Raw genomic sequence first — 14,151 nt, 5'->3', positions numbered from 1 at the left:
ATTTGTAATCAATGCTAGGATCCGCGCATAAATGACCCGATCCGACCCGACTCGGACCGATTGACCCACCCGCCAAGATAGTCGTTGGATCACCTGTGCCACGTGTCACCATACTATGCAGTATCATACACTATAAATACTCGCATTTATGAATATTTACGCAAGTGCTATTATCACATTTTAGATCTTATTTACCTATTATAGATCACTTTCGACCCTACTTTCTAACTTAGGTATCGGAGGGCCTTAACTGGGAACTACCCAACAAGCCTAACGTGTATTCTGTTATAAGATCCACTCGTAAAAAGCTCAAAAAGAGGATTTAGCGACCCGATCTAAGGGTACCAGTTTAGCGATTATTGTCAAATTTATTCACCAAGTAGTTATAGCATTCGAAAGCTTTTTTCGGGTTTCAATAATATTTAAATTATCAACATAAACTGCAATCACAACAAATTTAATTTCACATCTCCATGAGATACATACAAAATGGACATTTGCATGTCCTACTTTCAACACAATGGCTGAGTCGATTATACCATATTCATTCAAATTACTTCGACTATACCAACATGTATTTAATTAAATAAAAATATATTCTCAAAAAGTATAAAAGTATATCATTTCATAATCAATACGAGTCTTTGTGAATATCTGTGAGCAATATCTCATCATTTTATCTTACACTGACATCCCGCAAAAAGAACGGTAGCCAACAATAGAATCAATGAGCACAAGATAATGACCTAAAGAAATAAAACTTTGAAGAGCGTTTATTCTCTTTGAGAAGGCACAGAATGTATGCTTTGTTCTTTCTTTTTCCTTTTCCGTGGGTGTTAGTGCTCTGTACAAAATAGAGAACAATGCCTATCAGAGAATTCTGACGGTCAAATTTGAACCGGATTCTTCAGCTTAGAATCAGATAATAAAGAGTTTTTTGTTATTATTATTATTATTATTATTATTATTATTGTTAATGTTATTATTTTTTAGATGAACGATTAGAAAAATCACTCCTACCAGCCAAAGAAGAAAAATAAGAACAATTTATATAATATTATTAACACTTTTGAGATACATAATTTGTAAAATACATAATGTTTCTTTATGAAGTAGGTATAATTTATCAAAATACATGAATAATTCACATAAATAAACCATTAATATAAATATAATTATCCCAAAATAATAGTGAACTTTGGGAGTCCCCATTTCTGAAATTCAGCCAATAATATTATTTACAAGTATTTTGCAGCAGCAAATTTTATTTTACAGATGTCAATATTTATACTACCACCTAAAAATTAAAATAAAAAAGAAAAAAGTGCATTAGATATTCCCATGTACCAACAAATCCCTAAACAAATAACAAAAAAGGAATGATGAGAAATTGAAATCAAAGCCTAGAGATCGAAGCCTACGTCGTCCATGGCGTCCCCATATCCGTCAGCATAGGCAGCCGCCTCACCGATATCCTCCACCATTTCTCCCACCAGTAATCCGCCGAGCAATCCAGCCCCTAACCCCAAACCCAGCCCTCCCATCCCCATCCCTCCCTTCTTACTTTTCTTCGGCTTCTGAGGTTGAGCAGCATACGGTGGTGGCTGGTACCCATACGGCGGCGGGGCCTGGTGTCCATACCCACTTGTCTGTGGATAAGCTCCATACCCCGCATGAGGAGGATATTGAGGAGGGTATTGAGGAGGGTATTGCGGAGGGTATTGAGGAGGATAGGGATGCGCCGCCGCCGCCGCAGGCGGGTAACTCGGACCTGCGGCGTATGGCGCTGCGGGATACGCCGTGACCGGGTCATCCGTGCGCTTGGCCTCCATTTGATGCGTGAATTTCTCCCCGAAACGGTAGGAGAATTTGAGGGTGCCCTTGGGCTTCCCGGAGCGGGTGTGGACCTGATATTCGACGACCTTGTCTTCGGTGGCGTCGGGCTGGTAAAGTTCGTAAATCGGGACGGTGACGGAGCCGATATCTTTGTAGCCACTGAAAGTGCTCTCAGCCTTGATCTCGAAGAGAAGGGAGAGGCCAGGTTTGGTGAGATAGGGCTCGTCGACCATGAATTCCATGCGGTGATTCCATTTGGGATTGGTCCCCGAATTCTTGTCCACAAACGTCGTCTTCTTGGAGAGTGGGTACCCGGCAATAGAGACCTCGGTGTAGACGTCCATCTTGGAGAAGACCTTCACGTCCTTGAGATCTTCGCAAGAGATGACGGTGATGTTGAGAGGGCGGTACTCCATTTTCAGGGCAATAAGATTGGGATTGAAGAATCGAAGTTTGTGGGAGGAGAGTTGGAGAAGATGTTGGTGAGTTGAAACAATGAGAATGATAGAACGGAGGGGGGTGGGGTGGGTATATATAGGGTGCCCAAACCGACTATGGGAGAAGAGGCGGCCGTTGGATCGGGGTCTAGAGATATCCGGGGCCATGGATATAGCGTGTTTCCGCGTTCACCAACAACAACCAACGGTCAGTGATTTTAACTAAATCTAGACAGGATATATATTTTCTGGGTAATTATTATTTATTAATGAAATAATTAAACTTGTCATGAATTGACATGAGGATTATTCATTACCAACCTTGCCAAATTTAATTGTTGTAATAATTTTGTATTTAACATTAAGTTTTAAAAGCAAATACACAATTAATTCAGAAAAATATTAAATAAATATTTGTTAATTAAATTAGTTTTAATTTTATAAAAATAAATATATATACATCCTCATATGTATTAATACGTGAAGACGTAATGTTCAATCATATAATAAATTGATAGAAAATTATAATTCATTTGCTAAACTACAATGAACGTTTAAAATACTAGAAGTAAATTTTAAAATTATGAATATAATTATATTAAATTTTAGAGAAAAAGGGAAGATTCGGTGATTCCCGCGTGTGGAAAGCGAGTGGAGAATATACGGTTAAGAATAGAAGGATGTCGTGAGAAGGACAGGTGGCGCTTTCAAGGGACCAAACTGTGGAGCTTAGTGTTTAAGCAAAACAACGTGTTGTGAGTACGAAGCAGAATACAATAAGGAAAAATGTTTAAATATTTGAAAAGTCCGTGTAGTGTATTTTTACGTGGATTTGCATCTTCCCATCCAAATTATATATGAAGCTTCTTTTAATTGCTAAATTGAAAAAAAAATAACAAATTTGAAGCTTCACCTGATAGATACTTCTATTTGATAAATAATTACATTATTTAAAAATTTATAATGTGGGGAAACACTAACATATCTAAAAGGGTGTATATGTAATTTTTGCAAAGACCAATGACTGTTTGTACATTTCAATCTAACTTCAAATAATGTCAATGTAATTACGCTTTTTAGTAAATAGAACACCTCCATGTGATATCAACTGATTTTTCAATTGTCACAATTAGATTTTTTTTTTTAAATTATTGTGAATAATATAAATTTCAGTTGAAAAATTCTAAGAAAATATATAACTTGAGGCTCGAATATCACACTCTCAAATCAAACACATTACAGTAAAATAATCTCACCGATTCAACAGTATTACTCGTAATTTCTTCTCTCCTCTGGCATTCAACATATCAACAATATCGTATGATTCTAACATCATTGATCTGCACAAGCAGTAGAGCTTAAAACTTCATAAAAAAAAATACATTCCTTCAACTAACAAAACTCTACTTTTTATGTATAATAAATAGTGCAATTGCATGTATAGATGAGTGTTTCTCCATGAAAAACATCTAATATATAAATAGGAATTAGTTGATAAATAAAATTAATGAATTACGTATGAAAGTGGGGATAATGACGAATAAGTAAAAATTAAAATAGAATAAACATGATATAGTGAGACAAAAATGCTACAAATACTATCAAGTATAAACCACAATCACCCATTAACACTGCTAACCACAAGCATAAATAATAGCCATTAATCTCTTAGGTAGGTGGGTGCCTACCTGTGCTCCACACCATACCTCGAAGAATCCCATTTGGGTAGCTGCTTTAATCTTTGGAGCTGCCCTTCTCTGCGCGTTTTCTATTCACATTCAAATAAAAATGGAGACATCAAGAAAGTAATAGGAAACTTCACGAAAGATAAGATGTCGCAAATGATTCACATCATTCTACAAGCAGTAACGAGTTTCTAAATAGACGCACACACTTCAAACCTATCACTATTACATCTTTCACACAAAGTTACACCAGAACATAAAACAACTCCATGCTTTCAACCCATTTCTTGATACGCAATGCCACATGGGGAAGGGGATGCCACCATTTGCCTGATGATTTTCTTGCTCCGTTTCTTTAAGCATTGCGAGCCTATTACCTCCCAACCCCGTCTAAAGACGGTGATAAGGCTTGTGCCCCAACACCCCCGTCAAAGTGTTCACCACGCCATGGCACTTAATTAGCAGATTAAGCATCTCTTGTGAGATGTCAGGTGGCCTGGACATTTGTTGCCTGGGTGGGGCATTAAAAATTGTAGGTCCTTGCTCGAGAGAAACAATGTCAGCAGGCAACTTTGGCAAGGGAATTGATTGTGCAAAAATATTGGTCTGAGGAATAAATTTTGGTAAAATCTTATTACCAGCATCCAGTGCATGTATAGAAGCAGCTACCTCGGGAAAACTAGCAATGGTCTTTATCTTATTCTCGACAGATAGAAGCTCACTATTAATGCTTTCACCACCTCCCAAGAGAAACTTTACCTTGGCACCTTTTCCACTGCCACTCCCACCATCGTCTCCAGAGGGCTTCTTGAGACAGGACTTGAGTTGCACCGCCTGTAGTGGCTGAGCAGCAGTTATTGGGCCCATTCTCTGCTCAACTGCAGAGTCTCTGAGATATGAGGCCCCAAATGAGACGGCTTCCTTCTGAAGGTTGACTGGTTCTGATTCCGCTGCATCGCCTTCCACTTCCCTGATATAGGATTTCACATGTGTGCGTCCAAACAAGTTGTTAGCTTCATGAGCAAACTTCAAAGCGGATTCTGCATCATCCTTGTACAGGTAGACCAGGCGGCATGTATAAGATTTCCAGAACACTCTTGTAGCCGAATGATCTAGAGGGCCGAAGCGGGCAAATCTTGCTCTTAGCTGTGCACCGGATGGGAGTAGTGCATCAGTTGGAAATTTCATGACCAGCATAGTTGGTTTAACCACTCTTACTGCCTGCTCCATCCTCTGGCTAGGTTCTACTGTTACAGCTTTTGTAAGTGTTGGAGGCACAGGTTTAGCACCTTTTTCTCTCACATGGCCCCCCTGGGTATCATTAGATCTCTGGACAATTCTTCTTTCTCCTGCCAATAATCTTAAGTCATCTATCTTCTTTTTATTAGTGTCCCTGGAGTCATTGACCTTCCTTGTCTTCTTAATATTTTTCAGGACACCAAGCTTCTTTTTCTTGACATATCCCAGACGATCAGGTGGACCACGTTTCTTCCCACCTTTGGTGGGATCATCACGCCTCACTAAACGTTTCACAATTTTTTTGGTTTTGGCAGCAGGAACAACCAAGGCAGCAGCAGATAAATCATTGCAGTTTCCGTCACTTGCATGAGTCTCAACTGGCGGTGATAACAAAATGCTTTTTTGATAGACAAGGGAGCGGAATTTTGAGAAAACATCTATGATGACAGCTGGGCAACTCCTCCCCGCTCCATGAGAGGGATTGAGAGCAAGAGCATGTAGATCTCTCACTAGCATTTGAAGCTCCATTTTTCCAAAGTCAACTGCTGGCTGTGAATGAGATGACAAAGAGCCCAGAATAAGATCCTTCTTATGATTGTCCAACCCATTATTATCAATAAATGGAAAATGGAGTGGCGACCCTGATACATTCTCTCTTTCTACAGTGCTGTTACTGACAACAACAGAAAACTGCCCAACTCTACCACCAGTTTCAGTGCTTGTTTTCTTTATTTTTTTGTTCTTCTCAACCACATTTGCATTCTCAGCATTTAATTCCCCAGCAGGCCGCTTTTTCACCTTAGCTTTTTTCATTGCACATTTAACATGTTTCCGAGAACCTTCAGAAGGACTGATATCAATGGGCATGGATGCTTGGAAACTTTTAGGTTGATGCTGACCATCAGGGGTACCATACTCAGAAGCCTGGTACATGTGGAGTCTTGTGCTAGGGTACATTACTTTCTTAGCAGATCCCAATCCATCCACCGCCGCCAGCGGACGTGAGGAAGGAACCAGTTGGCCTGAAGTTGCTTTCTTGCTCTTCTGGATTGATTCATCTTGCCGTTTAAACAAATATGTTTCCTTCTCCACTTGATCCTTTGTTTTGGTAGGTTTGGGAGATGTCACTCCCCTACCAAGAGCTTCCGCAACCACCAATCGGCCACTCAAAGGAGCTGCAATAACGCAACAAGGAAAATGATCAGTCAACTACGGAAAAGGAAGAAAAGATAGTGCTGACTTTCTGAAAAAATAAATGCTGGTAAGTTTCCATGCTAAGTGGTTCCATTCAAATGCCAATAAGGTACGAAGGCTAAGGTGCAAAAGTTTCAAGAATAATTCAAATAGTCAAGAAAATCTGAAAATGAACAAATCATTATAAATAGGCAGGGAAAAGTGGCAGCCATCACATCACAGTTGGGTACAAAGCGATAATTAAACAATAATGAATCTAGCCACTAAAATTTAATAGTGGAAATACCGAGCAAGCTTAGAATAGTCAGAATGTATTCTTCAAGTAACTAGCACCTTCTGTGATAGGTTGATCATGGACCAGTAAATAATGTTGGCCAAAGTGTAAATTTTGCTACAGAGATTTTTCATGGAGGTAATCCTTGATACTGTCCAAAAAGGAAAGTTGTCCTTCACGTCAAATAATAAGTGACAAACTCAAGGACAAAGCAAAAGTTCCATGATCAAATGCACTCTTGGCACATTTCTTCTACAAGGATATCTAAAATAGATTTGCTTTGCCCATGGAATAATGAAACTATCAACATAGTTTTGAAACAATGTTGATTTGACATGTTGAATTGTTGATTTGGCTGACATTAGGATGATAACTTCTCAACATTTGTCACAAGTTAACTATCAATGGCACAAAACTTCAAGGAAATCTCAAGCTAGAACGAAATACAACGTAAATCAACTTAAAAAGACTGTAACTAATAGGAGGAAACTAAAGATGTGTGAGAAGCAGGAGCTGAACATTTGTCCCTCAGGCAGAAACTAAAAGTTATAGTACAAAAAGTTAGAGTCAGTTGACTTCTGAAGGAAACCATTGTTCTCAAACTACCGTCCAAATGTAAGATAAAAATAATCATACTTTTGTGGTGAAGATAAAATATTTCAGATAATTAGTTTAGATTTTGTCAGAAGAGATTTCCTACGGACATTCATTCCCTAGCGACATTTATAAGACCAACTCAAGGATTATTAATGGACACTATAGTCAACCCATGCATGTTTTGTCCTATTATGTGTATTAATACAACAACAGAAATGTACAACTCATCAAAAAGCAAAGAGTAAAGAATCCAAACCAACACAGCGAGGTTAAATGCACATAATTATGTTACAGATCAGTACATTTCATTTCTATGATTTATTCCATCTACAACTTCTGTGAAATTTGACCAAGAGTAGCTGTATCAGCAAGGGGAAGTCCATATGGTGGATATTTTAGTGCAGGCATCATGAGAAACATTGAATGCTGGCATTGAGGATAATTTGTTATGCCAACTGAATGCAATACATTACTCTACTGACTTAATTATGATTGCTGTAATCAGTTTAAAATGCTACAATCCATATCCATAAAAAAATTATTCTTCCATACATCTTCTATTCGGATCATCTTCAGTAGCGTACAGCTAAAATTTATCAAACAATCCATTCATGCAAATTCAGACAACACTTCATAAAAAACATATAGCGTAACAAAGTCAAAGCAGATATTATGTAAACTTGTCATAAATTGTAATGTTATAAAATATGTTGTTCTGAACTTCGTTTCTTGGAGATAAGCATGCAATTACCAGACCGTACAAATTTATTTCCTCACAAGGTACTCATGCAATTTCGGCATTCTGTAAGGACCTCATTGCTCACACTCTACAGTAACATGTGGGATGCAGTGACTTCAATTCATATGACCAAATCTGCAATAACCAATTTGAAATGCATGGAGCCACATATCTACTTGACTCATTCATTTCTAGAATATATGAAGAGAACTTTTTAAGCAAAGAAGGATAAATATTAGAGGCAAAAGGGAAGACACCTCATCTTCTGGCAAGAAGCTATCCCAGATAAAAGAGGCATCACTCACGCAAACAAATGTACGGTCAGGAAGAAGAAGTACTTTTTTTATTCTTATCATAATCTTACTTCTGAGAAGCTACATATACTTCAAAGGATAAACATAAAGTATAGTTTCCTAACATGCTAACATATTAGATGAATATATTGAGCATCTCTTACACATGAAAAACATGAGTATGGTGAAAATTATAAGATAATAACAAAACATTTAATGATTTTATCAAATTGTATTACAGCTCATAACAATTCAGACCACTTTAATCCATATTAGGTCTGCAATAAGAAATCAGCATATATTATAGTTCCCAGATGGCAGTGCAGAGCCAAAAGCATTAATGAATTTACCCTCGGTTGTCTTTATTTGGTATAATGATCATAATCGGCATCTAGATACAAATCAAAGAAGATACAACTAGTCAAATTCCATTTAAATTCTCTATATTTGAAGCTACCTCCCTGAAGATACAAGGCAATAATATCGTGTTGTTAAGTTTCATTCACAACCTCTAACACATTGTCCTCAATAATATGAAGCCAACTACGACAAGTTTCACTATCCTTTTTGGCATGTACTCGTGTTTTTTAATGGGTCCTTTCACTTCTGATAAAATTTCTCACCAAATCAACATTGCTAAGACCACACTTCTTTTCTATTAGCCAAGTGTGGCCTCGTCATTAACATAACTCATTTATATTCTTGCTCTTAGGGTGTTCCCTGACTTTTAAAAAAAAAAAGCATTTCAAATACAAAAGTCATCTTTTAAAAAGAAAAATCATGGTATAATATGACAGAAGGGGGGAGAGATCAGAATATATAGCACCACAAAACACATGAAAAAACTGCTCGATTATATTCTGAAAAGTGTTGCATGAAGCATCACCTTTAGATGGATCCACAGTCACTGGCGCAGCGGGTTTAGGACGCACCATTGCAGTTCCAAAAGCCTGAGCATAAGTCTCATCAAGCTCCTCGAACAATGCCTTTCTACATGCCAAAACTGTTGCCTTGTTGTTGATTAAATCAATAGTTGAATGCTGGTCATTCATGGGATCCAAGGCCAACCGCTGTATGAAAGAAAGCATCTCCCTTGGCCGAAAACTATCTCTAGCTCCATTTATCTGACTCCAACCGTAAATCCCAGGCTCATTATCCCCCACATCCACAACAAAATATCCATCGACACTTGAGGGTGAGAAATTAAACTCATTTCTACAGCGGCAGGCGAAAGCCAAACTCCTTCTTCTTGATAACTCATCTAAAGCTTCCTCCACTGCCTGTAAGAAGGGCTTTGACGTTGTTTGCTTAGACTTCTCTTCAAAGTTTTCCTCGAATGGAATTAACTCCGCTGGGTCAAACCACCCATAGCTGCTGTCCCCAAAAAAAGCTACCAGAGCGTAACCCTCATGCTTGGTCGTCCGAACAGTAGGAGAAGCCAACGCCTCATTATATATGTGCCCGGGCCACCACGGGTGGGAGTCCACTTTCCCCCACACCATATCTCCAAGTTTATATCCATGTCCAACAGTTTCACTCTTTACTGTGGCCGCGAACTCATCAAATGCAGATAAAATAGAATCATAATCAGATAAAATAGACTTATATACCGCCAACATGCTCCTATTTGTCTTACGCTCCAGTTTCCCATTCCGCGACCCAGCCTTTTTACCATTCCCCTGCACTCTCAAACCAGAAGAACCGTGCTTATTTTCTCCACCACTGACATCACCAAATCCATTCCCCTTGTTCTCCAGCCTGCAAACATTACGGCCATTGGCATTAGCAAAAATCCCCGTATCATTTGATCCATCAGCGTCTGCAAGTGAAACCCGCGCAGCAGCTTCTGCCGACCCCACCACTATACTCAACTCCAAACCTGCCGCGGAACCAACAGCACCGGTTAAAGCGACATCTCCAAAGGCGACCAATGGCAACTCCACACCGCCGTCGTTGGTGGTGCTCATCATGGATATCATCCCAACCGCCAACAGCCACCTCCAACCCAAATCCCTGAATGAGAATACAAACAAGAAATAACCAACTGCATTGCTCAATCCACGGAAAAGCACAAACAATTAGAATCTGAAGCATACATGAACCCTAAGAAGAGGAAGAGAGAGAGTAAGAGCATCCCTTACTGAAGAAGTGTGTGTGGAGCCTCACATTATTAATTGATCAAAATCCAGAACTGGTTTAATTCAGATATTACTGCTACATAATACTTTGATCAATTTTATTTACCATTTCAAGATTTTAGATATCATTTAAAATGATACATTTTCTCTCTGAAAATTCTATAATTTAAATTCAAATAATTCCATTCATATAATTTTAAGATTTTATTCATCATAAAAATATCATTTGTATTTTATTTAATTCAAAAGTTATTAAATTTCGACATTTAACAGCGGTGTTCATTTAGTAGTATGAAATCGAAATTTTGGTAGGCCATACTATACTGAATTTGTTGGTTTGAACTACGGAATTTTTTTTCTTGTTATTTCAGTTCGATATTCAGTAAATTGAAATTTTCATTTACAATAATTACACTTCTATTTTGTTATTTTTAATAAGTAAAAATATAAAAAAAAATAAGATATTAAAAAATATACATAAAAATTATATTTTATTACTTGATAAATTCGATAAATCGAGATTAAAACCTAAAACCAAACCAAATTTGATTTAATTCCTTCACAAAATGAATTTTATTTTTTATTCAATCGATTTATCAAACTGTAAATACGTACTCCAATATGATAAAATAATATTTTTTTTTGTTTAGATATTCATACCAAAATTAATTATTAATTGACAAGTATGATATTACTATAGGCCGACACTGGGATGACAATTGGTTTTTGATAATAGAGTAGGGCATGGGTTTAGTTTTTGTGTGAAAGTTCGATTTGATCACGTCCAATTCAATTATTAAATTACATATACTTTTAAAATTAATATAAATAAAAAATTAAATTATACATATTATTGTACGAAAAAAGTATGTGTATTTGAATAAAAATGATGACATTATATTTAAACACGTGGCGTATATAAGTAAAATCAAGTAGTAGATGAAACAAGTTTGAGCTAAAAAATGTACTAATATGCAAGATCCAAAATTAAATAGTACCTAAAAGTAAGAAACTGTTTTGCAGGTCTCAGACAAGATGGTGTGTCACTCCTGCAATACAAAGAGTAGATACTTAGAACACACGACTAAAAATTGTAGCTTAATGGATATTCACAAGAAGAGAACATAAATTTTGATAAAATATTTTCAATAGAAATACTTGAAGCAATTATTATATTTCTAACATACCCAACAAATAATTTCTAGTTGTAAACCATATTAGTTGTTAAAGAATGTTTTTATGTGATTATTATGTAAGAATTTACAAGATTGATATTCGGTCTACATGAGGTATTATTTGCTTTAATTTTTTATGAATTCTATGATTTTGTCCTGAAAAAGTGTATTGTTAGGAAGAAAATGACTTAGGGCTTATGAATTGTTTAAACTCCTCATCTGCCACTAATAGGACTCATGCTTACATCATCAACACCCCAGACAAGGGATTTTGGGACAAGCACATGGCTTGTTCTCACACAATGCGTTAAATGATGCGGCTTGCGATACGATGAGTGTCCCTTTGTGTGAGATATTGTCCGCTCTTATTTTATATGAGTCTCACGATTTTATTTTGAAAAAATACCTCTTTAAAAAATGAAAGATCCGAGACTTATAAGCTGCTCAAGTTATTTATCTGCAAATAATGCAGCACGCGTGCGGCCAGTTTTTATTTTTATTTTTTTTTATGTTTACATATTGAGCAATTAAGTGTTATAAATGCTAGTTGATTTTTTTTTTGTAGGATAACTTTGATTGGAGTGAAACTTGTGTAGATTGGGGCAGGAGCAACCCAGAGCTCTCAAGGGTTTAGCTTTGTACTAGAAGGATAACTTATGTAGTCTGGACATAAGTCTAGACATAAATAAGAGGAGACATATAAGGATCATCGGAAGTTCTAACTTAAATTGAATTTGGTTGGACTTGAATTAATTACATGACAAATGTAATATATTTGTCATGTTATTGGTATACAGTTTAGAAAAAGTGACCAATCACATGGCAAGTGTATCACACTTGTTTTGTGATTGATTTAATTAGAGTCGGGGCCTAAAATTAGAGTCCGAGTTAGGACTCTAATTTTATAGTGGACATGTCCCAAATACGGCCCTAACTATTTATTTATTATGATTTTTATTAATTATAATTTTTAATACATTTAAATATAATTCTAGTTATTTGGAAAGTAGTATGCTATATCTAAATCCTTTCATAACATTGCATTGTGGATTTTTAACATTAAGTTTTTATCTATTATTTACTCTTATTTGTTTTTCTCCACATATATAAACTAGCATATAACTCATGCTATGTAGGATTATGTATCTTTTATTTTTTTTAAACTAAATAAAATCTTTTATTATAAAAGAATAATTTTTTATGTATCTTTTTTTTTCATTTTAATAGATAAAAATAATATATTTGATTTTTTTTATCTATTTTGATTATTATTATGTATCTTTTAAACTCTTTTGTACTTTAATAATACCTTATATATATATATATATCATTTTTTACATATATCCAATTCTATATAAGAATACAAGAACTAAATATTAATTAATTATATTGTTTGTTATATAATTCATCTTTGATAATAAAAAAAAAAAATAAAGCACATAAATATTTATTCAGATCGCTTCGACTTGTATTTTTATCCAAGACGAGTCCATATCTGGGTTTTCTCAAAATGAAGTAACCACAAATCTGCTCCAGACTCGTCCATCTTCGATCCTAACCAAATTCATTTTCATTTAATTGAAGGTTCATGTCAAGAAAAATGTGTGCATGCAACAAAAACATTTTTGAATTCAACTCAAAATCAGATCTACACCCAATTAACCAATTTACACAACTACAAAAGTTTCATAAACACCAGATCTAAGTGTTTACCCATCAATTTATTTACTAGAAAAATAACATGCACATAACTTACCAAAATCCTCAAAATAACCAAGCACGTCTTTAATTTCTGCCAAATCAAGTCAATTCACCGCAATAAAATATCAGATCTGAGATAAAATCTACGGAAATCAAAACTTAATCATGAGATCTAAGCCTAGGAATGAGAATCTTTTCATTCATTTAAGCAACTTTTACCTTCTTTGCCGTATTGTTTATTGTAACCGATTGAAACTCCTGGAGTAGAAATCACTTTTAGCTAAGACTTCATTTGTTGTAGCCGATGGGCGATTCCTTTGGTCGCCAAGAATCTCAACTAGCAGTTTCAAGATGACAGAGAGTCTGGAAGTAAAGAGCAGCGGCGCAAGGGTTTATGAGTTGGGAGTCCACGATAACGTTATATATATAGGCGACAGTTACAATGTATATTTTATTTTAGGGTTAACATTTAGACCGCCTTAAAAATTGTATAATTACACTTTACTCCCTTGAACTTTAGAAATTACACATGAACCATTTCGAAAATACTTCATTTGTACACTAAAAGAAAATTGAGAAATTCCCATTTTGCCCTTGATCTAAAGATTATAAAATAAATCAAATAACTAATTTATTCAACAAGCATTTTGAGAGGGGTGCATTTGTCATGTTTATATACTTGAAAAGGAGAATTTTCAATATAATTAAGTTTATCGTCGATGATTTATAAGGCAATTATACAATAATTTTTTGGGCGTTTGAAATTTATAATCCTTATAAAACTTATCGCAATCGCTTATTTTCATATTACGTTTTTAGGTAATTGGTTTTTATATTTTATCT

The 14,151-nt window shown here is 35.8% G+C and overlaps 2 protein-coding genes across 3 annotated transcripts; both read right to left on the bottom strand.

Moving 5' to 3' along the window:
• Positions 1,167 to 2,352, bottom strand: LOC105168911 (protein SRC2 homolog). Its single transcript, XM_011089108.2, has one exon. It carries the CDS (start codon positions 2,250 to 2,252, stop codon positions 1,404 to 1,406), a length of 849 nt encoding a protein of 282 aa, XP_011087410.2. The 5' UTR covers positions 2,253 to 2,352; the 3' UTR covers positions 1,167 to 1,403.
• LOC105168910 lies at positions 4,071 to 13,714 on the bottom strand. 2 transcript variants are annotated; one of them, XM_011089107.2, is made up of 5 exons: positions 13,528 to 13,714; positions 13,364 to 13,399; positions 11,431 to 11,481; positions 9,181 to 10,307; positions 4,071 to 6,372 (listed from the first exon to the last, which is right to left on the bottom strand). In XM_011089107.2, the coding sequence occupies exons 4-5, from the start codon at positions 10,271 to 10,273 to the stop codon at positions 4,349 to 4,351; spliced, it is 3,117 nt and encodes a 1,038-aa protein (XP_011087409.1). In that variant the 5' UTR covers positions 10,274 to 10,307; positions 11,431 to 11,481; positions 13,364 to 13,399; positions 13,528 to 13,714; the 3' UTR covers positions 4,071 to 4,348. The 2 variants fall into 2 exon arrangements, with proteins under 2 accessions (XP_011087409.1, XP_011087408.1); XM_011089106.2 differs by lacking the exons at positions 11,431 to 11,481; positions 13,364 to 13,399; positions 13,528 to 13,714 and adding an exon at positions 10,391 to 10,489.

Source organism: Sesamum indicum, linkage group LG8 (genome assembly GCF_000512975.1).
Source record: "Sesamum indicum cultivar Zhongzhi No. 13 linkage group LG8, S_indicum_v1.0, whole genome shotgun sequence".
In the NCBI taxonomy this organism is placed as follows: domain Eukaryota; kingdom Viridiplantae; phylum Streptophyta; class Magnoliopsida; order Lamiales; family Pedaliaceae; genus Sesamum; species Sesamum indicum.
This window is presented reverse-complemented; position numbering and strand designations above follow the sequence as displayed.

What these genes read in the sequence shown, in the direction of transcription:
- LOC105168911 (XM_011089108.2), bottom strand. Translation starts at nt 2,252, where the DNA reads ATGGAGTACCGCCCTCTCAACATCACCGTCATCTCTTGCGAAGATCTC.
- LOC105168910 (XM_011089106.2), bottom strand. Translation starts at nt 10,428, where the DNA reads ATGCTCTTACTCTCTCTCTTCCTCTTCTTAGGGTTCAT. An exon ending in TTCCTCTTCTTAGGGTTCAT is followed by an intron (nt 10,308 to 10,390) that starts GTATGCTTCAGA and finishes ATTCTCATTCAG; the next exon opens with GGATTTGGGTTGGAGGTGGC. An exon ending in GACTGTGGATCCATCTAAAG is followed by an intron (nt 6,373 to 9,180) that starts GTGATGCTTCAT and finishes GCGTTATTGCAG; the next exon opens with CTCCTTTGAGTGGCCGATTG.